General features: G+C 41.7%; 1 protein-coding gene across 2 annotated transcripts in view; it reads right to left on the bottom strand.

Annotated features, from left to right (window-relative positions):
* Positions 1–21,970, bottom strand: part of phf19 (PHD finger protein 19) — a 60,015-nt gene that overhangs the window by 17,705 nt on the left and 20,340 nt on the right. Inside the window, exons 3-11 of one of the 2 annotated variants that reach the window (XM_069887613.1) lie at positions 19,823–19,904; positions 15,347–15,442; positions 13,651–13,751; positions 12,191–12,339; positions 10,273–10,368; positions 8,678–8,746; positions 5,956–6,079; positions 3,209–3,276; positions 521–697 (exon numbers count right to left, since the gene is read on the bottom strand). In XM_069887613.1, coding sequence (XP_069743714.1) covers positions 521–697; positions 3,209–3,276; positions 5,956–6,079; positions 8,678–8,746; positions 10,273–10,368; positions 12,191–12,339; positions 13,651–13,751; positions 15,347–15,442; positions 19,823–19,904 — 962 coding nt within the window. Of the gene's footprint in view, positions 1–520; positions 698–3,208; positions 3,277–5,955; positions 6,080–8,677; positions 8,747–10,272; positions 10,369–12,190; positions 12,340–13,650; positions 13,752–15,346; positions 15,443–19,822; positions 19,905–21,970 lie in introns of those variants that run through there. The other variant, XM_069887603.1, reaches the window with a different exon arrangement.

Below are 21,970 nucleotides of genomic sequence, written 5' to 3'. Positions count from 1 at the left end.
TATTTATTATTTTAAGCCTATTATTCTTTGAACTATTTATCTGAGGGTATTACACACATTGATGAAACAGCTTGATTTACAACTCAAACAGTCCCTCTCTCAATGTTATACGGAGTGGCCCAAGATCTCTAAAGATCTTCAATGTCCAAGAAACATTCCAAAGAGGGGGAGGGGGGGCTATCAATCAAACCTTAATGTGTGGTAATTATAATTTACATTATATCATGATTAATGCCCTGTTACAAAGAGCATCATTTACAGGGTGTGAGAATAGCTCAGCAACATCCCAAGAATCTGGTCTATTCTGTGATCTTTAAGATTACCCTTTCAAAGCCTGCGAGAAGCCACGGTTTAACTGTACACAAGTTGAAATCATACTTGGTATCAATGTAATAACATCACAAAAGTAAACTTTCATCTTCAAAGCAGCTGCAAAATCCAATCCCATTTTACACTGATCAAAAGCATTTGTCGTATTTGCTGGATGTACATCTGGAGTATCAGTGCATGCAGAACTTACCCATTCTTGGGTGCAAAGACTATTATGTTTTTTCCTCTCCTCTTGATCTCATTGGAAGTGTGATCAGTCAACTGGCCAATATTATCAGGCAAAATAATGTTCGGAGGAACTGGTGGTACTCGAGTACGAAGACGGAAAATGCATTTTTTCTTTTTAACTTCTTTACCACATACGAATCTGTAACACAACAGAAAAGGACTTAGAAGGTTTCTTTTTTTACTGGAATCATCCATTAGACTGCGTTCAAGTCTCCTTAGCCTTTGTATTGTAGTAGAGCTCTAATGAAGAGCATACCAGTGAACATCACTGATGTTCAGACAAAAGTAGGCCTCATGCCACATAAGAAAATATTCAGGCAAATGACAGCTTACTCAAAGAGGGGTAGATTTTAAGACACATCTCACAAGAAGAAAAAATTTAAAGGGTAGGAACTCTTGAGCTTTGGATCTTGTTGAAATGATTATATTTTGGGAAAGAGTTGGAGCGACAAATTACCTTACAGGGAAGATATTTCAGAGATAGGGACCAGAGAGGCCACAGAAGGATTAAAAACTAAGTAGGGCTTCTCACATGGATGAAACTTGTGAAATTCTCTGCTACAGAGTGAAATGGATGCTAAATACAGGAGAGAATGGTTGAAGCGACGAAGGTTGAGAGGTGACTTAATACAGGCATACAGATTAAGAGGGGCTGAGATAGGGCGACAATAACAAATATCAGAGGACATAAGTTGAGGGGAGGAAAGTTCAGGGGAGATGACAGAGGTTTGTTTATTACTCACAGAGTGGTGGGTGCCTAGAATGCATTGCTGGGGGCGGGAGGGGGGAAGGGATGGTACAATAGGCACATGAATGTAAGAAAAATAGGTTATGGGGACAAGGTAGAGAAAAATTCAATTGTTGTGGAGTATATCCATTGGTCAGCACAACTATACTACGCTATAAAGGTCTATGTTCTATGGACTGAATGTACAACAGCTAGAGGTCCAAGCAGGTGATTACACAAAAAAATCTTTTCACTTGCAGCACATACCTTCCTTCTCCAGTTTCCAAGAGCCATAGTCTGGGTGCAAGGACCATCAGGAATAGCTCAATGTTCAGAAGAGCAGCCCAACAGCCAATGCTCTCCCACCATTTAGGGGAACTGCCTGGCTTTGAATCCACATCTTGCCTTGGAAGCAGGCTAGTTAGTCACCTCTGGGATAACAGGCTGCCAGCCAAACACCACTGAGTGCCTTTCAGTGAAGGTGAAGGCATCTTCATTAGGTCATACTGTACATCTACATGGCAATCTCTAGCAACTGATCTGCAGAGATGGCTCATGGGTGTCACTGCAACCTCTCAGTGAGGATGTTTAATCTGGCACTATTCCTTCCCCAGATATCCTAGCAATAGGAAGAATGATAGGATGGCAATAAATGCAAGTCTTGGCAGAAATGCCCATATCCTTGGCAAACAAAAAACAGAGAACTAGGTGAAGATCAGTGGTGGAGAATCAAAACCTCAGTTCGAGCTGGGAATTTTAATGTTTTTATTATCATTTTAATCACCTCAGTCACAGAAATGTGATAAGAACTGGAATCTACTTTTATCCCTTTCAATCCCTCTCCTCATATCAATTTCTAAAGCAGCACAACATTAAAGGTCCCCGTTGAGGTTCAGAATCAGAGATAGTTTTCAGCAATTTCCTCTGCTCTTTGGTGAACTTAATTATAACAGAAAAATGATCAGCTGTAAACCATGCTACATAATTCAAATGTTCCACTGATTATTGATTACCAATAATGAATATTGTTTGTGTTAACATTGTATACTTCAAAGTAATATTTGGAAATCACAGCTTTAGCAGCCACAAGTTGAGTCAAAGCTGCAGAATGAAGAGAAGGTGGGACCAGTAGGGGTATGGGCTATTGCTCCAAGTCTCATCTCTTGATAGATACAAATATTCCTTTCTCTTACACCATTTAACTTACACCAATTATTAACTCCAAGCCCCCACAACCCTCAAGATTGGCATTTTTGATTTCCACTACATCCATTCTCATCGTTTCCACTAAAGCAGCTGCAAACTCAATCTGGAGTGGCCAGCCATCACATATCTGAGAACAAGAGACAACGCAGCTGCAGTTTCATTACTGGCCACTCTAGGTATAGGATGGTGGGTCCTTTTAATTTTATTTTTTTAAATTTACAACACGGTAGAAGCCAGTTCGGACCATTAAGACCCATGCTGCCCAATTACGCCCCATTAACCAAAAATCCCGCACGTCTTGGAAGGTGGGAGGAAACCAAAGAATCTGGGCAAAACCCATGCAGGTCATGAGGAGAAAGTGCAAGCTCCTCACGGCGCTGGATTTGAACTGTGCCATCCTTTTACGTCCTTGCTGTGTAATGATAATATTGTATTTTGAATCTTTCAATATTAATGCAAAAAGCACATTCCAATGAAGTGAGAGGAGACACAATTTGATGAAGATTGTTCACATACTATGTAGAATCACAGGCAGGTTTGCACTTGGAATTCAAGCTCGAAGAAATGCCAATTTTATTCACAAAGTTTTCAGCGTGTAAAGTCGCACACAGCAGGTAGTGAGCAAACAAACCCCAGAGTGAGAAGCTGTGATCTAGCCATGATACATGTGTTCTTTATCCACATTACTCACTCACTAAACACAAGACAAAGTCTCACCGGCTTTTATAGCTGTTTATAGCTTCGAGGAGATGTTGCTTTCGTTCAAGCGCTGCTGTTTCTGTGAGCTAAAAGAAACAAGACCAATTAATCCTTCCAGAACACTGTAACATTTCAGTCACAGAACCTCCTCTGTATTTAATCTGAAAACGAGATCCAGTGATATCTTTTACTCCTGTAGATCAAATACCAGCCAGCAATGCTTTGATATGAATTGGGTCAGGTTATTATTATTGATAGCTTGATATTTTCCTCCCTCAAGAGACATGAATACTCTGCTCACACCCAGGTAAACATGAAAACCTGCTGACGCTGGGGTCTAGTGCAGTGCACAAAAGTGCTAGAGAAAGTCAGCAGGTCATGCAGCATCCATAGGAAGTGAAAGGAAGTCCACATTTTGGGTCAGAGCTTCCCGACCTGCTGACTTTCTCCAGCATTTTTGTGCACTGCTCTCACACAACATATTGAGTTAGTGCATGAAAACATTCTAAGTGACTGACTGTTAATTTCATTTGAGCTGTGAAGCCACCAAAAACAAGGTCCATGGAGCTGAAATTCACTAATCTTTCCACAATGGACTTTTATTCTGTATTTCAGATCATTGTTGTTTCCTTATGCAGGGTGTATGAATCAGAAGTGATCCCTATTCTCCAGAGTGAGCACCAGAGACATTATAAGCCTCTGAAGGAGAGATCTGCACTTTCCTGGACAAGGGTTTTTTATTTCTTCCACCACCTTGCCTAGAGCTTAAAATTATGTTCTTTGTTGTTCCCTGTCCCTTTTTTAAAAAAAGATTACTAAATTAACTGTACAAGTTCTACTGTTCATCCAAGATCGACATACTGTGAAAAATAACTCCCAATGTTTGAATTTAAAGTTGTAAGTGCGCTGAGTAACATAGAATATACAGCTCATTTGGCCCGATTCGATCATGTGGCTTTTGCGTTCTGCTCGTCCCCTGATTTTCTTCATCTGTTTATCAGTGTGACCCCTATTCCCTTCTCCCTCACCTTCTTCCTTCCCTTCTCCTTCACCTTCTTCCTTCCCTTCTCCCTCACCTTCTTCTCCATTATCCTTTTACATTCATCTTTGCCATTTGCTTCAAACTACTTGATACATATGGTAGCAAGTTCCACCTGTTTAACACTCCCTGGGTTAAGAAGTTTCTTCTGAATTCCTTGGTGACTATCCAATTATAATGGTCTCTAATTGTGCCCCTTCAAACTTTCCATTATTTTAAAACATGAACATTATACTTTTACACTTAGGACAATACAGCAGAGTCAGAAATGAATGCTGAAAATTGAATCAGGTAATTTAGGAGTCAAATGTTTTGCACTGCACACCTTTCAGCATGAAATTTACTTTTCATCTGACACACCAGTATAGACTCTCCAGTTCTAATATCTGCAAAACAGCCTCAAGTTAAAACACTGATAAATAGAGGCTTAGATAAGATGGGTGGTATAATAGACACACCTAAAAACCAGAGAACTTAGGTGTAAGGTAAGGAGTAACAGGGTTAGAGGGGATCCAAGGACATTTGTTTTCACCCAGAAGCTGGAGGCAGACACTGTATTCTCACATCTTCAGGGTGACCACTTGCATCACCAAGGGTTAGACCAACTGCTGCTAAATGGGGTTAATATCAATGGGCACTTCATGGTGGAACACATGAACATGAGGGACAAATGGCCTGTGTGACTCTGTAACTTAAACCTGTAACCAAGTCGTTTATTTTACACACAAGTTGAACATACTTCTCAGTTTTCTATCTCTCTGCAGCTGATATCTGTTATAAATATTTTAGGGGACGTTAACTGTCTTCCCCCACCAAGCTGACCCTGCCTGCGGAGAAGTGACAATCTCACCAACCTCTTGCATCTCGATTGTACTTGTCATGTCCAATGGTCCTGTTACCAAGTTCATACTTTAAAGGCTTTGATCAATCCTATGTTTAAAAATTGTACCCTCACAAAGAAATTAAATTCAATGAATTAAGAATCTGAAATGAAAAGTTAGCAATGGATATCATGTAAACATTCACTAAAACCTGTCAGGTCTTCCCCCACCTGAGACCTCATCCCCACTGTCTCTGTGCTTCCTTTCAAATAAACTTGCAAGTTAAGAGTCAGTCACAGATGCACAAGAGGTGCAGGTCTCCCAGGGACCATGCACCTTATGAACCGGGGGTGGGGTTGAGACGTACTAGATAACTAGATTGCGGTATGTTTAAATCTGTGAAACCAATTCGAATGGCTTCTGCAGAATGTTTCTCTGTACCCTCTTGATCAGAGTGCATCTGACTTCACAATCATTGAGGGTGGTAGAAGAATGAGTGGAAACACAGGGACCACCAGATGCTGGACCAAAAACAAAGAGCCTGTTGGAGGAACTCAGCAGGCCAAGCAGCGCCAATGAATGGGAAAAGAAATATCAACATCTTGGCTCCAGACCATTCATCAAGAACGGAGTGCATTGGTTTTAAATTCGAATCTCAGATACTGGGAATCTATCCTGAACAACCATATTAACAAATTGGGTTCATATCAACTAGTGGCTAAAATATTGCCTCATCTCGAAAGGCCAACATGGCCTGTTTCCGCTCCGTAAATGATTATATGATTATATGGATTATATGGTTATATATCCCTTACAATATAGAGGTAATTGACGAATGATTCTATTGACATCTCATTCAGAATAGGAGAGCAATCACCCAAACCACTCCACAGTTCCACACTTACCTTTCCAAGTTGAAGGCTCGACCAGTTTTGATTAATAAATATTAATATTTCCTCTTCAAAGTCAAAGTATTTCTTTTTCCCACGGACTCCTAAATTGTATAAAACAAGATGCACAACATCCACCCTAGAAGCAAAATTACAGAATGTTAATTAAAGACTCAAGAAACTAGGGCTCCTGAAAGAAGCACAAACGTTCACAGACACGGCGGTTGAAATAAAAACACAAAGATAGAGAAACTCAGCAGGTTAAACAGTGTCCTTTATATTGCAAATATAAAAATACATAACCAACGTTTCAGCCTTGAGGCTTTCTTCAAAGTATGAACAAAATGTCAGCAGGCACCCAAGCAAAATGGTGGCGACGAGGGGCAGGAGTAAGAGTACGGTCCAATAGGAGGTCAGAGATGGATAAGGGAGGGAGGGCACACCAGCAAGCAGGAGGACAACTCTGTGAATGGAGAGGGAAGGGGGTGGAGAGCTGGAGGAAGAGAGGATTCATGGGGAGTGGTCTAGTGTGGTTGGAGAGTGTCGAGACAAAATATAGCTCCTCCAATTTACAGGTGGCCTTGATTTGACAGTGCATAAGGCATGGACAGACATGTCGGCATGGGAGTAGAGCCCAGAATTGAAACGGTTGGCCACTGGGAGATCCCTATCATTGATGCGGATTGAGTGAAGGAGCTCAGCCAAGTGATCTCCCAGTCCATGTCCAGTTTTGCCAATGTAGAGGAAACCACAACGGGAGCACTAAATTCTCCACCTCCTGTCTATGAGCTTATGCTCCTCCTCCCTACACCCTGCTCATTCCTTGATGAAGGGATCAAGCCTGAAAGATTCCTCATGCATCCCCATCGCTACCCAACAAAGTATGCTGTTTGACCTGCTGAGCCCCCCACCCCCCAGCACCACCTCAATCACTCACTCCTGTCACACTTAAAGATTCCTTTATCCTTCTGTAAATTGGAAATTGAAATGAGAATTGCAAAATGTCTGTACACAAAATTTAAGCAGGCTGCCCTTCCAAAACTGAATCCACAACCTGCTGAAATCTGGTCTCTGTACCTACATGAGGATGGGGAGAAGAGTGGGGCGCAGAAGGAGATTGGTGGGTTCAAAGGGAGCAGTGGTGTGGCTGTGTTGTAAATGCATTCAATGCAAAAAAACATTCGCTTCCAAGCACACGAAAAAGTTAAAAGATCTGAAATAAGAATATGCTAAAATTCCACCCCAATATAAAGACATTTCCTGCAATTCTCACTGCAAAAAGGCCACATGATTGATTTTATCACTTTCCAAGCAGTTTAAACATATATGCTTTAAAAAGAAATATAATACAATGATAATGTAATAAAGACAACTGAGTTCCAACCCAGTGATAACCCTTGTATAACAGGCAATTCACACACAGCTTTCACTGCCAGTAAATTATCAGGGTACACTGTGTGGAATTAGTTTTCATGCAATAACCACTAGGGTAGGTTCATACTTGGCTTGGTTCAGCATCATGCTGAAGAAGATTGAAAAGAGGGTTGGTGCGAGAACGCAGCCTGCAAGCTCACACCAAGACACAAGAGCAACTTGACCGCGAACTACTCTTTGCAGACGATGCCGCTTTAGTTGCCCATTCAGAGCCAGCTCTTCAGCGCTTGACGTCCTGTTTTTGCGGAAACTGCCAAAATGTTTGGCCCGGAAGTCAGCCTGAAGAAAACGGAGGTCCTCCATCAGCCAGCTCCCCACCATGACTACCAGCACCCCCCACATCTCCATCGGGCACACAAAACTCAAAACGGTCAACCAGTTTACCTATCTCGGCTGCACCATTTCATCCGATGCACGGATCGACAACGAGATAGACAACAGACTCGCCAAGGCAAATAGCGCCTTTGGAAGACTACACAAAAGAGTCTGGAAAAACAACCAACTGAAAAACCTCACAAAGATAAGCGTATACAGAACCGTTGTCATACCCACACTCCTGTTCGGCTCCGAATCATGGGTCCTCTACCGGCATCACCTACGGCTCCTAGAACGCTTCCACCAGCGTTGTCTCCGCTCCATCCTCAACATTCATTGGAGCGACTTCATCCCTAACGTCGAAGTACTCGAGATGGCAGAGGCCGACAGCATCGAGTCCACGCTGCTGAAGATCCAGCTGCGCTGGGTGGGTCACGTCTCCAGAATGGAGGACCATCGCCTTCCCAAGATCGTGTTATATGGCGAGCTCTCCACTGGCCACCATGACAGGGGTGCACCGGGGAAGAGATGCAGGGACTGCCTAGAGAGATCTCTTGGTACCTGCCACGTTGACCACCGCCAGTGGGCTGATATCGCCTCGGACCGTGCATCTTGGCGCCTCGCGGTTTGGCGGGCAGCAACCTCCTTTGAAGAGGACCGCGGAGCCCACCTCTGACAAAAGTCAAAGGAGGAAGGACCCAGCGCCCAACCCCAACCCACCAATTTTCCCCTGCAACCGCTGCAACCGTGTCTGCCTGTCCCGCATCGGACTTGTCAGCCACAATCGAGCCTGCAGCTGACGTGGACATTTACCTCCTCCATAAATCTTCGTCCGCGAAGCCAAGCCAAAGAGGTTCATACAAGTGTTGAGCACTGTGTTCAGTCCAAGTGGTAAAAATCATAACATGATATATATTAAGGACGTTATGAGGGACAAATATGCACTCCAATCACATTAAAAACATTTTTAAACTATGGCATATCTTACCATCTGAGGGGTAGGCGTTTGATATATTCAGGTCCTTTATTGCACACTGAACAGATAAACAAATAGAATCTAAAACAAAAGCAGAAAAGTTATTCTCTGTTATTTGAGTTACCTACATGGTCTGAGTGAGTTATATTCTTAAGAAATTGTAGAGCAGAGTTTGTTGAAGAACTAACACCACAGGTGTTATTAATGCAGAGTCTGGCCAGTGAGTTCAGAGGATTTAATAAAACTTGTGGAATTTCAGGAAATTTGAACTCCATACAGTTGAGCACAATGGCAGATTCCCCTTTTAATTGGAAATCTGCCATAAATCTTTATCTCACAGCAAATGTAGACAAGTTCAGATGCACCATAAGGACCTGTATAAGAATTGATTTGGAGCCCAACTTGCTCCCCTGCTTTTGGGGCCTTTTAATTTTAAGAAAACACCAGAGAGAATGTTTGAGCTTTCCCTGGGTACTCCAAATTTATCCCACATCCTTGGACATGCCATCCCCCATAAATCGTGGCAGAAGAATGAGGGGTGGTGAATGGGCTTGTAAGAGAGAATGGAATTGATTAGATTATTCTAAACCAGTGTAAATTCAATGGGCCAAATGGCCTCCTGCTAGCCATAAGAAAATATGAACAAGAAACAAAATTTTATGCACAATCTAACAGCTGTAAGTGGGCATTAATGTTCATTTTTATAAAATGATGATGGAAATAAATATCTGGATTTTTGACTTACCAAAAAATGCAACTCTAAAATAATGTGGAAAACTTTGAAGCAAGTACAATGCTTAACTTTCACTCTGTATTTATGTCCACCAAAGGCAACTAATACAAGGAAAAAGTGATCTCACGGCACAGTGCTGTCATGGCACGGTGATGACAGAGTGGAGCCATTCAACGCACTTTCGTTCTCCCAGAGTAGCTCCCCTATTTGTCCCATTTCTCTTTTGCTCATTTCCCTCAACCTCTGCAACGTATTCTCTCTCACATATGCCCATACACCCCTTTAATTCATTTTCCCTGCGTTCTAATTTAAGACAATCTTTTATCTTACCAGCAAATCTTTAAGACATGGGAAGATACCAGTGCATTGCAAAGAAACCCATGTGGTCATGAAGAGAAGGTGCAACATTGGCAATGATAGCTTCCCAAGGTTCGGACTGGGGTCCCTGGGGCTGTGAGATGGCAGCACTTACTTCAACGCCACCATGCTGCTCATTATTTCATGCTTCCATGCAATGAAGAAGGCCACTTGACCATCAAATCTATGTTGTCTCCGATAATCCTGTTCCCCCTTGGGTTTGTCCCTGCAACCATTTCTATCAACTTCCCCTCCCCCATTTATCTACATATTGGGAGCAATTTACCGTGGCCAAGAAAACTACATGTTTTTGGGATGAAGTAGAATACCAGAGTACAAGGAGGAAGCCCTCACAGCCACAGGTTGAACACGCAAACTCCAGCGGGCACGAATGAACCCAGAAAACTGGAGCTATTATACAGCAGCCAGTGAAGCAGTAACATCCCTTCCCCTCCCTTCCTCTCCCTGACTACTTTATTTGTGATTACTCCATGAAAATAGTCAAATGTGATCAAACCTGTCTCCGAACATCATGGATTCATTCAGGCATTGAGTGCAGGCCTCGTGAAACCATTGCTTACATCTGCAGCACTGAAGCATCTTCAGGTACCACCTGGTGTCAGAAGGTAAGAGAGAATAATTGAAACATTAGTCCATTTACAACCTATCACAGCGATCTATTACAAACGAGGTGTGACCGGCTATGAACAGTTTCCAACAATAACATAGTCTTATCGACAAACCATTAAGAGTTGAAGATTTTAAAGATTGGAGGGGCAGAAACATCATCCAGTGATTACAGTAATAATGTGATTTTTAGCAACTTATCAACCATCCTGAAAATACTTCCTTGGATACATTTCCATGGGCATTGTCAGTCTTCGGGTCCCAGCCAAATGATTATCCATTGCACTAGAGTCCAGGACGCAAGTCATGGCAGACGAATTGACCACAGGAGGATACAATCAGGGTACTGGCCTCTCAAAAAGATCTGTGCATCACCAGGCATATGACACCTACTAATAATCTTCCCTCTCTAAGCCTCAGCCAACACATATTTGGAACTGAATCAAGTTCTGTGTGGCTCAGTTGCCCCCTGCCCATTGGAGGGAGTCTGCTGGCTTAAAGTGAGAGCAGGGATATTGGTAGGTGCTGCAGCTGTATCTGACTGATCTGGTGATTTCCCACAGTAAAGAATCTACCTGTTACCAGATGAGAGCAGAATTAAAACACTAAAATCTGTAGACAATGGGAGGCAGGTAGCAAGGAAGGCAAGATGGGCTGTGGAATTGAGTCTGGGTGAGTACATGGTCATAGAGCTTGAGAGCAGCAGGGATTACAGATGGGGAGCAGTGAGAGAGAATCCCACAGGGAGGCAAGTAGCAAGGAAGGCAACTGTGGGATTCTCTCTCACTGCTCCCTGTCTGTAATCCCTGTTGCTCTCAAGCTCTACGACTATGCTCAATTCCACTGCCATGCTGCGTTCCTTGCTACTTCCCTCCCGGTGTCTACCAGAAAGGACCATGTCTTTATTATCAAGGAACACTGAGTGTGTTTCCAAAATTGGTGTGGAGCCAATAGTAATTGATGCAACGCCTCCCCCAGTGCTGAGCTCCAATCAAACCTGTTTGCAGCTTTTTTAATAAATATTTTTATTTGATTTCTTACTTAAAAAAACAAAGCAAGTACATAGTTTTTAAGGAATGCAAAAGGTAATAAGAAATTACACAAATCAACATAATTACATTGCATCCATAATAACATAAGTAAATATAATATACATAGACAAAAAAGAACAATATTGCACAGCAGAAAGAAACAATAAACTTCCCTCATAAAAGTGAAATGAAAAAAGCCAACAAAACTCAGATTATAAATTATATCTAAAGATTGTGATAATAATTCAAAAATGGTCCCCACAATGTTTGGAATCTTATGCTAGAATTATTGATTGAATATCGATTTTTTTCTAAACGTAAACAAAACATAATATCTTTCAGCCACTGAGCATGTGTAGGTGGGACAGTGCTCATCCACCTGAGTAATACAACACATCAAGCCAAAGAAGTAAAAGACAAGATACAAAATTTATTTGGAGTCAACAGGACATCATTTTCTCCCAATGAGAAAATCCTTTGGTAATTCTTTAGAATTACCAAAGGATTTGGTTCTAACTTTATATCCACGATTAAAGGTAAAGTTTGGAAAACCTCCTTCCTGTGCTTTTCAGGATGAGGACAGGACCAAAACATGTGAATTAAAGAGGTCTCATCTCTCTTGCATAGAAAGTTTTAAAGATATCTGAGAAGTTCTACCCATAGCCAGAGATTCCCCTTAACAACCCGCAAAGGAGGTGTAAATAGTGCGCAGTAAGAAAAATCAAGAGAAGTACAAGGGAAAGGGGAAGAAACAGAAAAATACATTGCAAATCTTACTCTCCAGGTCCTCCACAGTAACAATAACACTGCTGCAGGTTTGTTCTGTGAAGAGAATCCCAATTAAGTTCATGCATGTTGTAGGGCAAAACCTGCTTGACACTATACAAGGCTTTAGCCATTGGTCCCTTTTTCAGAGCGCCTCCTTTCTGTTAAAAAAAAAACACATAAAACAAATCCAGTGTCATGACATCAGCATCACACTGCATTAGCAATCACCCCCATCTCCACTGAAAGCTTGGCATGGTAACACGATTAATATTACTGCCAAAATACATATTTGACACTCATCAGCCCAAGTTATACTTCATCCACCTCAGTAACTCCAAAGTAGTCTCACAGCCCGTTCGAAGCCTCACCACTGCATCAGGCTTTCCTGCGGATTAGCAGGGCTTCGATCAATTATGTCCATTCTGGAGGTTTAAATTTTTCCTGTGTTGCCTTTCTTCAGTCATCATTAGTAAAAATTGAGTGGTTGCTTATTTGAAATAAGCTTCAGTCAACTTTTAGTTTCTTTAATAATTTCCAATTAACAGTGATTAGAGTAAATAATGCTTGTCCTTTTAAAACTGTTTACTGCCACCTGGGTTCCCCCCACCTACCCAGAGTTACCCCCATCACATCACTGCCAGAGTCATTTATATGCGCCAACTATCAGATATGATCTACCAAAAATGTCCAGCTGAGATATCTCCATTAAAAATAAATCATTCTTGAAGTACAATGTGTAGTTGACCTTATAAAAGAGGCTAAGTTTCATCAATGTTCACAAAAATAAACAACTTTTCAAAGAAGGTTATCATTAAAAACCAATTAATTCAAGCTCATGGTAGATGTAAGATTTCCAGTATTTTTTTTGCGGAACATGTTGGGGGCTGGGGGTAGTGAGCTCATGTTCCTTTTCAGCCATTTACACTATAATATGTTATTTATCAGATGTTTACCCTTACTTTACCTGTGTTGGAACTGAAAGCATCACATATTCTCCTGAGTTATAAATTTGATATTTATCCAATCTCAAAAAGGAAAAGAAAAATGGCCATCACTGCTGAGACATTGGTTAACAAAAAATTCATCTTTACAGACAAGGCTGTTGAGTTCTACATTTCCCTGCTTTACAAATCTGCCTTTGAATCTTGCAAATTAACATTATTTTTTCTAAATAATCCCAGAATCAGAGATGTGAAATGATAATTGGGTGTTGAATATTCTTCTTTCAAAATGGTTCAGACTACACCTTGAATAAGGGCTGAGGCCTGAAATGTTGGTTATTTAACTTTACCTCTGTGTGGCTTGTGGAGTTCCTACAGCTTTTTTGTGCTTTCACTTTATTTGAGGACTACAAATATCACCTTTTCAGTAACAACCTCTATAATCATTTAAAGATGTACTTGCAATTTTTAGTTACACAGATTTAAGATGGTAAAGGTACCAGATATTTAAACCAGAGCAGTCATTACCCTGACAGCTAATGCAAATATACACTGCCGACAGAACCAGGGTGCAGTGGAGGCATTTGTCGTTCTGTCCACTTTGGGATTGTGGCATTGCTGGTGATATCCTAGAAGGAAACAAAGATTTAACCATCAAATTATGACTACTTTTCTTTAGACAGAGAGAGAGAGAGAGAGAGAGAGAGAGAGAGAGAGAGAGAGAGCGAGAGAGAGATCTCATTGCAAGTGAACATGAAGTGCACAACCTCTGATAATAAATGGAAATACATGGCAGTTTTACTGTTAATTTTTTACTCATCAAATTGAGGAGCATGTTTGTTGCATTTAGAAGCTAGCATCATGCATCAGGTGCTCTCCAACACTCAGGATTTGGATCTCACTTGCATTGCCTGCATTTATTATCCACTTCTCATTGCCCATGAACTGAATTTCCCCTGATTTGGAAGCCACCTCCATGATGCCAAACACTCAACCCCACCCCGGCATAAACATTTGGACATTTCAGTTAACTTCCTTTTACAAGCCTCAAGATATCTGTCCAATCCACAGATTTCCCAGGGTATCCTTCTTCTGCTCTGTGAGATGAGAAAAGTGGGTTATTCTCCCTGAAGCTGAAGAGAATGAGAAAGATTCAAATGTAGATAAACTAAAGGTTTCGTTGAAATAAGCAGAAAGAGCAAGGCAGGAAGAAACAAGATTAACCATCCAAAGCAGAGGAGAGACGGGAAGTATGTTTGTGCTTGGAGTAATTACAGTTGGGATGGTACAGCCTGAAAAGGGGAAAGTGGATAAATGAAGTAAAACCGTAGCAAAGCTATGGGGAAAGAGCAAGGAAGTGGGACTACACATTCCTCCAGAATGGCCATCCTTGCTGTTGAGTAATTCCTATAATTCAGTAAGACTGGCATGTCTCTCTTGCAAAGATGTGGAGAATTGGCCACTCCAGAGTCGTGTTAACCCAAGTTAACCTCATCACAAAGCTCAAGGATTACAACTGTTTGAATCTCAACTGGATACACAGGAGCACAAGGAAAAGCTGAGAGCGATAAAGTGGAAAATGTTGAGGTTTTTGATCGTTCAGTGAATTCACAATCTTTTCCACACTGGCAATGAAAACATAATTAAACAAGTGATGACTTACATTCAAACACACATTATATCTCCAAACAGTTCCTAGAACACACCAAGAATCTTACAGCAACAACCATACATTGAATGTCTTTTCAACAAGCCAAGCTACATCATGGATCACAAAACATTTAAACTGGGTGAAATATCTTGTATCATTTATTAGTGAGTGTTGTTTTATCTGGTCCTGTTTAGAAGATTTTCAAATATCCACTAGCCAGCTCACCTCAGAGAAAGTGAACTTCCCTCGTTATTCCCACCAATTATGCCACCTCCTGCACAAGGCATGGGTGCAGTATGATTTAAATATCCATTAGCCCCCCTCATTCCTGCATCACATTGAAGCCCAGGGCACTGTTGTTTTGACTGTGGACCTGGACCTGGAGAATTATGGAAGATTGCATTGGATTGCCCCCAAAACACTTGCTCAAATTTCTCACCAAGAAAGGGTGCTGCCTCCTCTAATCCTCTGGAGTTCCAGATGAAGTAGTGCACCCTGTAAGGAAAAGCTGCTCCTACAGCATAAAACAGGACCAGGCCTGTCCATAGGAGAATTGCAAATACATCCTCTTACCCAGGCCACACTTGCCACAAATCAAAATTTCGTTGGGTGGCGTGGAGTTTTTTTCCAAGCACATTTTACATTTCGGCTCCTCACCAGGAACTCCAGCTGTTTAAAAAATGAAGTCAGAACATGAAAATCTTGGACACAGAGTCAAACAGTACAGAAAAAAAGCAAAGAAGCAAGAATTAAATTTTGATGCAGTCAGAGTTTTCAAACAGCGGATGCCCCATGGTAACCAGAGTGAGGAAACTCACTCGAAATCAATCCAAATGTTCATAAATGGGAACAGGCATAGAGATCATGTGATATAATGAGGGAAGGCTGCTATCTGGCACATTCCAGGCTGCAGGAGTGTGTGCTGAGGGATGCACGGCGGTTAGCTCAGCCAACATGAGGTGCTGTGAGGAAGGACCACAGTCTAGAGTCCTTCCATTACTGGGTATTGAAAGGCTGAGATGGAGGGGGAGGGAGCAACGACAAAGTGCCTCAGTGGTGGCAATGCTGCTAAACAAAGAGAGGACATAATTTACAAACATGACACTAAGGGCGCAAAGAGACTTTGAATGGCTTTCTTTTTGTAAATAATTTATTGTGAATAAAGTCTATCTTTAGAAAAAAAAATGAAATGTGAATCAGATAAATTGGGAAATGAGCTGCTGGCTTTCCATCACCCATATAATTCCAATATACCAATTCTACTCCAGTTCCGGATCTCACGGAAAATATCTATGAGTGAATTTCAGGCAGGGACTACACTTGATTCTGTGCTGCTCCTCTCACTGAGAAGCATTGAGTGATAATGATGAAAAACTGCTGATATTTATGGATAAAAATGCTGGAGAAACTCAGCAGGTCATGCAGCGTCTATAGAAAACAAAGGGCTACAACCATTGTTTTGGGCCTGAAGCCCTTTGTCAAGGGATGATGAGAAAGCAGGCAGGTGCCTGGATAAAAAGGAGGGATAAGAGGAAAGGGGCAGAGGGAGGAGTACAAGCCAACAAAGAGGGTGGGAGGACAGAAGAGAAAAAAAGCTGAGGTGAATGGGGAGGGAGGTGGGGGGGGGGGGGGAGTTGGAGGAAAGGAGCCAGAGGGAAAGAGAATCTGAGAGCGGTGGCATGAAGACTCAAGCACTGGAGGTGGGATTGCATTTTAATGCTAAGTTGTAACTTTGACAAAATAGATTGTGGTGAACAGGCATTGTATTTGTGTCAATGGTCCTACTATAAGGACTGAATGTGAGCCATTAAAGTTCATTGTTGGTAACTTGTACACACTCAGTGCTTCAGTTTTCTTATTGTTGTTCCGAAGGAGCAGGGATTGTAAACCTTCGCCAATGTCCTTGAAGGTTTTCTATTGTACAAGAATGATATGGGCAGGTTTCCTTTATTAGATGGTTGGATAATTACTTTTATAAAGCAATCATCAATTCTTTTAAATAAAAATAATTTGTGGCTCCTTGTGCTGATCAATTCTGCTTTGAAAGCAGATCCTCGTGTCACTCATCAGAAGCATTGTGCTTTCAGCTCACGGGGGAGTTGCAGGTTTCAATGTAACTTGCATGACGCATTTTGAGGACAGTTGCTCAGCTGGGTAACTGTCATCTCGAGCTCCAAGTTAAACTGCAGCTGAAGTTAAAAATAACACCTTAAATGCAGGTGAAATAACCTCTGGAGCAATCCTGTACTCTGCTCTTTCAATTTAATTGCTGGGTGGTCGCCATGGACTATTCTTCCAGTCAGTTAAGGCACGTGCCAAGTCAATAAGGTGGGTTGTGAATCTACTGCTGCCAGATTCCTGAGGGGGGAGTTTGAATTCTGCGGTTGTTTTGTGCAGTTTGTACAACAAATGCAAGGTAGTGCAGCAGGGAGTGAGGCAGCTCACCGCTCGAGTGACCTGGGTTCGATCCTGACCTCTGGTGCTGTCTGTGTAGAGTTTACACTCTCTCACTATGACCGTGTGAATTTCCCTGACTGCTCCGGTTCCTCCCACGTGCTGATTGGTTGGTTAATTGCCCTACTGAAGGTGGGAGGTAATAGAATTGGGTAGAGTTATGGGCTTGTGAGAGAATAAGTTGTTGGGATACAAGTGTGGGATGATGTTGGAGGGAATGCTTGACATGCCTGCAAGGACTCGATGGGCTAATTGGACCCTACGTCTTATGGAGATACAACGTGATAATTTGAGCTCAGTGGGTTGGTGCTGGTGTCCACACCCTCTCCACCAGAAGCCCTCTTCTCCTCCCTGGTGTTCCCATCATGTCAATGTGTCCTCACTGTTCTCTGATCCACCTCCTCTTGGATAAACATGTTTACCCAACCTCCCTTTATAGTTCATTATTGGCTGTCTGAGAAATGTGAGGACTGATTTTGTTTACTGCAAAGGAGAAAACATTGCCACATCTCCTACATATGCCTCTCAGTTTTGCTTTGCAAATATCCCCAGCCCATCTGGCCATTTAATAATACTTTAACAATTGTGTCTGTGGCTAAGTTATTCCTGCCTTCATTAAAGGTCTTTAATTTGCTTGTATCCCTCTTAGTTAAGTGTCAGTAACCGCCACTGATCAAAGAGGAAGCTCCCACCACACTAACCCGAGTGTGCATTCAGCTAAATCAGATTGCATTTACTTCATTGCCTCATCTCATAGACATACGAGTATTCTAAATAATTTGTGCCAACATGTGGGCTGGTTGATGCTGATCTAACGAGGCAGTGACAGGCCTAAAATTTAGACAATGGGAACAAATTATCCGATGTTGGGATAAGTGGTGTAAAACTCTGAAGGATATCAACCCTGTGGGGATAATCCTTTCCTGAAAAGAACTACAAATCCAGCAAGTTTTAAAATGAGTTGCTCTTGGGTTCATTCAAGGAATGACTTGAAGGAGATTTACTTGAAAGTGTTATCCATTACCTTGATTCTAATAGTTCACCAAAGAGAATTTCCCCAAAGCTACTGTTGCCTGAGGAATTTAATGTGTGTACACCAGCGAGGATTTGATTTCAATGCACTGGCTGAATGGATTTTTTACCTGGCCACAGAGAGCAAGGTTCTGGCAAGTGACATTCATAGAGTTTATTGTGAAGTGCTGAATTTTTGACCTCCGTGCAGCCTGTGCCTCTGAGCCTGGGCTGTGTTTGTGAAGGAGAGGCTCCTTCATGTCCCAAGGGTGGATGGTCAATGGCTTAAATATTTAATGGTTTTTCTGGTTTCCTGGGCAAGTGTCCAAATCAGTTTGATGGCTGCTGGTTTTTGTTAAAGATGAATGATTCACCGAGAATTGAAAATTTTAATTAGTGCCTGGAAGGTGAGGCTGGGAACATGGATGTGAAATTCCCCTCTGATCCTGATGACTCCCTGCTTCTGTATCCCATAACCCTGCCATCCAAAGCTCTGCTAGCTGCATCCTGCCTCACACAGAACTGAATGAGGGAAAGAACGGTCGTGGTAAAGAGGGTGTTCAATTTATAGGATGGTCCAGTCACCACAACCCATTCAGCCAGTGTTCACTGACCCTACCCTGGTTCCCAGTTATGTGAAGCCTTGATTTCTCATCCTTGATCTCCATCTCCATCCCTCTCCATTCAGAAAACTACCCCATCCCCCATCAAATCAGCTTTAATCTCTCACCTACATCCACCTATGACCTGTGCTCCTCCCCCTGCCCCCTCCCCCACCATTTTATTCAGGCACCTACCTGCTTTTTGCTCATACCTTGACAAAGGGCTCAGACCTGAAACGTTGGTTGTATGCCTTTAATTCCTATAGATCTGCTGAGTCCTCCAGCACTTTTGTGAATTGCACTCAATCACAGCCTCTGCAGACTTTCCTGTTTAATCTGTACTTATGGATCTAGTTGCAACAAGACTTTCATGAAGTGGGGAGACCAAGCTTTTCTATGTAAGTACATGCAAGTACAATTAATAAAACAAAAACAAAATCCTGGAACAATTATCAAGTTAGGCAGCAGCTGCAGAGAAAGAATCAAAGTTATCATTTCACCCTGGTGACCTGGAACATAAACTCTGCTTTCTTTTTGCCACAGACGCTGACTGACCTGCTGAGTACCATTTTCTGTTTTATTTCAAATTTCCAGCATCCGCGCTAACTGAATTCTGGAGCATTGTCATTAGTTACAGATTAAATGCACTGTGTACAACAAAATGTAGGGTGATACACTTGGATGGGGGGAAAAAACCAAATGTTAATGGTACATATTTTAAATGAGTACAAGAGACACAGAGGCGTTTATGAATAAAGAGAAGCTGGTAGGACTTCCCAGGCCAGACAGAGCCCTTGATCCTATTTGGATCCTATTTTGTTCCATTAACAAGGTTGAATCCAGGGTTAATGTCCTGGTGAATCTCCTTTGCATCTCTTCCAATTTACTGATGTCCTTCCTATTGCTTGATGACCAGGATCCTCCAACAATGGTACCGACAATAATGTGGCAACCCCACTAGACATCTGCGGAATCTACTCACCATGCTGTATATCTTTCCAAAGAATCCAAAATTCAGAATTATCTTCAAACACTAAAAGGCAATTTTGCTTATGTTTGTTCACCTGAAGAATTTAAACAAAATTAGATCATAAACTGAGCAGTAAATATGTGGTTACTATCTGAGCATTCATGGTGTACATTCTAATCATCTTATTGCTGTCACATTAATGCAATCTGCCACATTTTGTCAGAAGAACAAGGTGTTTTTCCTTGGTTCAAATATTTAACTTGTGGTAAACTAAAAGAACAAGGTTATTTCAACATAATCACAAAGCTCTTTGCTGGATTGTGTGGGGCATTAGAGTCATTTCCCATAATGATCTTGCCATCAATGTCTTTCCGACATTACAACAGCTTCCATGAGAATATGATAGAATTTAATTCTATGAGAATAAATTTATAACAAATATTACCAATAAATATTTTTACTCAACAAGAAATGAAAAGTTTATATTGATTTATTAACAGAAAAATCCATCAAAAGAAGTTAGAGTCTATGATGAGAGTGTAAATTTACTGCACTTGGATGACTTGTTTTAAACACTTAACTGCAACAGAATGGATCAGCTGACACATGGTAGCTGGAATTTAAGACACAAAAGTGTGAAGATAGGCATTTTGCTGAAAGAATGGGAGAAGCCACATAGATTTAATGTCAACAGTTCTGAAAAGTATGCAAGGGACCTGGGAGTCATTCATATATCTGTATATGGCTTTCAAAGATGGCAAGGCATAGTCAACTATGGGATGGGATCTCAGGTTTCATAAACAATTTCATTAGCACAGAAGTGATACTCAGCCTCGATAATGTTCCAGGTCAGGCCACAACTAGAGTATTGTGTCCACTCCACTTTTGGAAGGATGTGAAGGGGTCATCAGAGATTTACCAGGATGAACAGAAGGGAGACTTGCAAATTTTAGCCAAATTATGACATTTAGACTAGCTAAACAAAGGAAAGCTGATCCATTTTGATGAAAAGACTAAAAAGACCTTTAAACTTTTGGGCACAAGAAAGAAACTTCTTAACTTGTGAGGGGTAATTAGATGGTACGGACTGGAATAGGGTTAATCAATGAATGGCATCCGAGGGAACTAAATCTGTAGAACTCAAAGTAGGTTTTGATGTAATGGTGTCGCTGATGGCTTGGTCACCCAAAAGTGATTTATTTCTCTGAGTCCATAACAGGGAAGGGAATGCTGGATCAATCCACAGAAATCGATCAAAGGGTCAATGTGCCTTCCTTGTAATTAACCAAGTCCTGGAGTTCTTGGGTGAAGAGAGAGAGAGGATATGTGGATAGGGGCAGGTGAAAATACCTTCCCACAACAAATAAAATGTGTCTTTTGGAGAACCAATCAAGGAAGAGAGCAATCTACCCTCCTTCACCACACACGAACAAAAAGAATGGAAAAATTACAGCAGTACAGTCTTGCACATATATTTTCATTCGATGTTGGTGTCACTGGCAAAGGCTCTTTAAGCTCCTATTGCCCTTGAGAAGGAGAGAACAAACTGCCTTCTTGAACCACTGTAGAATGAAGGGTGTCTCCCAGAGCAGTTCAGTAGGAGGTTCCAGATATTGGTTCCAGCCAGGAGAAAGATTCAGTGATACATTATCCAATTAATTTGGTAAAACACTTGGAAGGGAACCTGTTGGTGCTGGTGGGGCCATCCTATTTCAGGAGGCAGAGGGTCAGAGGAGTGAAGGGGATATGGCTCATTGCTGCAATGTGTCTTCTAGATGGCAATGCACTTGAGTCACAGTATGGAAGGAGATAACATTTAGTTGGCATGTTTCTCAAGCCTTACTAGAACTACCAGTGTCTGGGAAATCAGACAGAGTCACACACTACTGAGTACCCAGCATATGACCTGCTGATGGAGCTGTTATGTGGCTGCCTCAGTTGAACATCTGTTGAATAGTGCACCCAGGTTGTTTGTGGGCATGGGAATTTGACAATAGCAGATTGGTTATCAAAGGGCCCTCACTTGGAGGTGGTCACTGACCAGCATCTCCACTGCTGCTAATGCTCATTAGCATTCTCTGCCTACACTCAAAGGTTGTCCAGGTCTTGCCATGTGTGCTCATGGGCAGCTTCATTGTCTGAGAGTGAACATAGTGAAAT

The sequence above is a fragment of the Narcine bancroftii genome, chromosome 1 (assembly GCF_036971445.1).
Source record: "Narcine bancroftii isolate sNarBan1 chromosome 1, sNarBan1.hap1, whole genome shotgun sequence".
Taxonomy (NCBI): Eukaryota; Metazoa; Chordata; class Chondrichthyes; order Torpediniformes; family Narcinidae; genus Narcine; species Narcine bancroftii.
The sequence above is the reverse complement of the archived record's forward strand: the minus strand, read 5'-3'. Positions and strand labels throughout refer to the sequence as shown.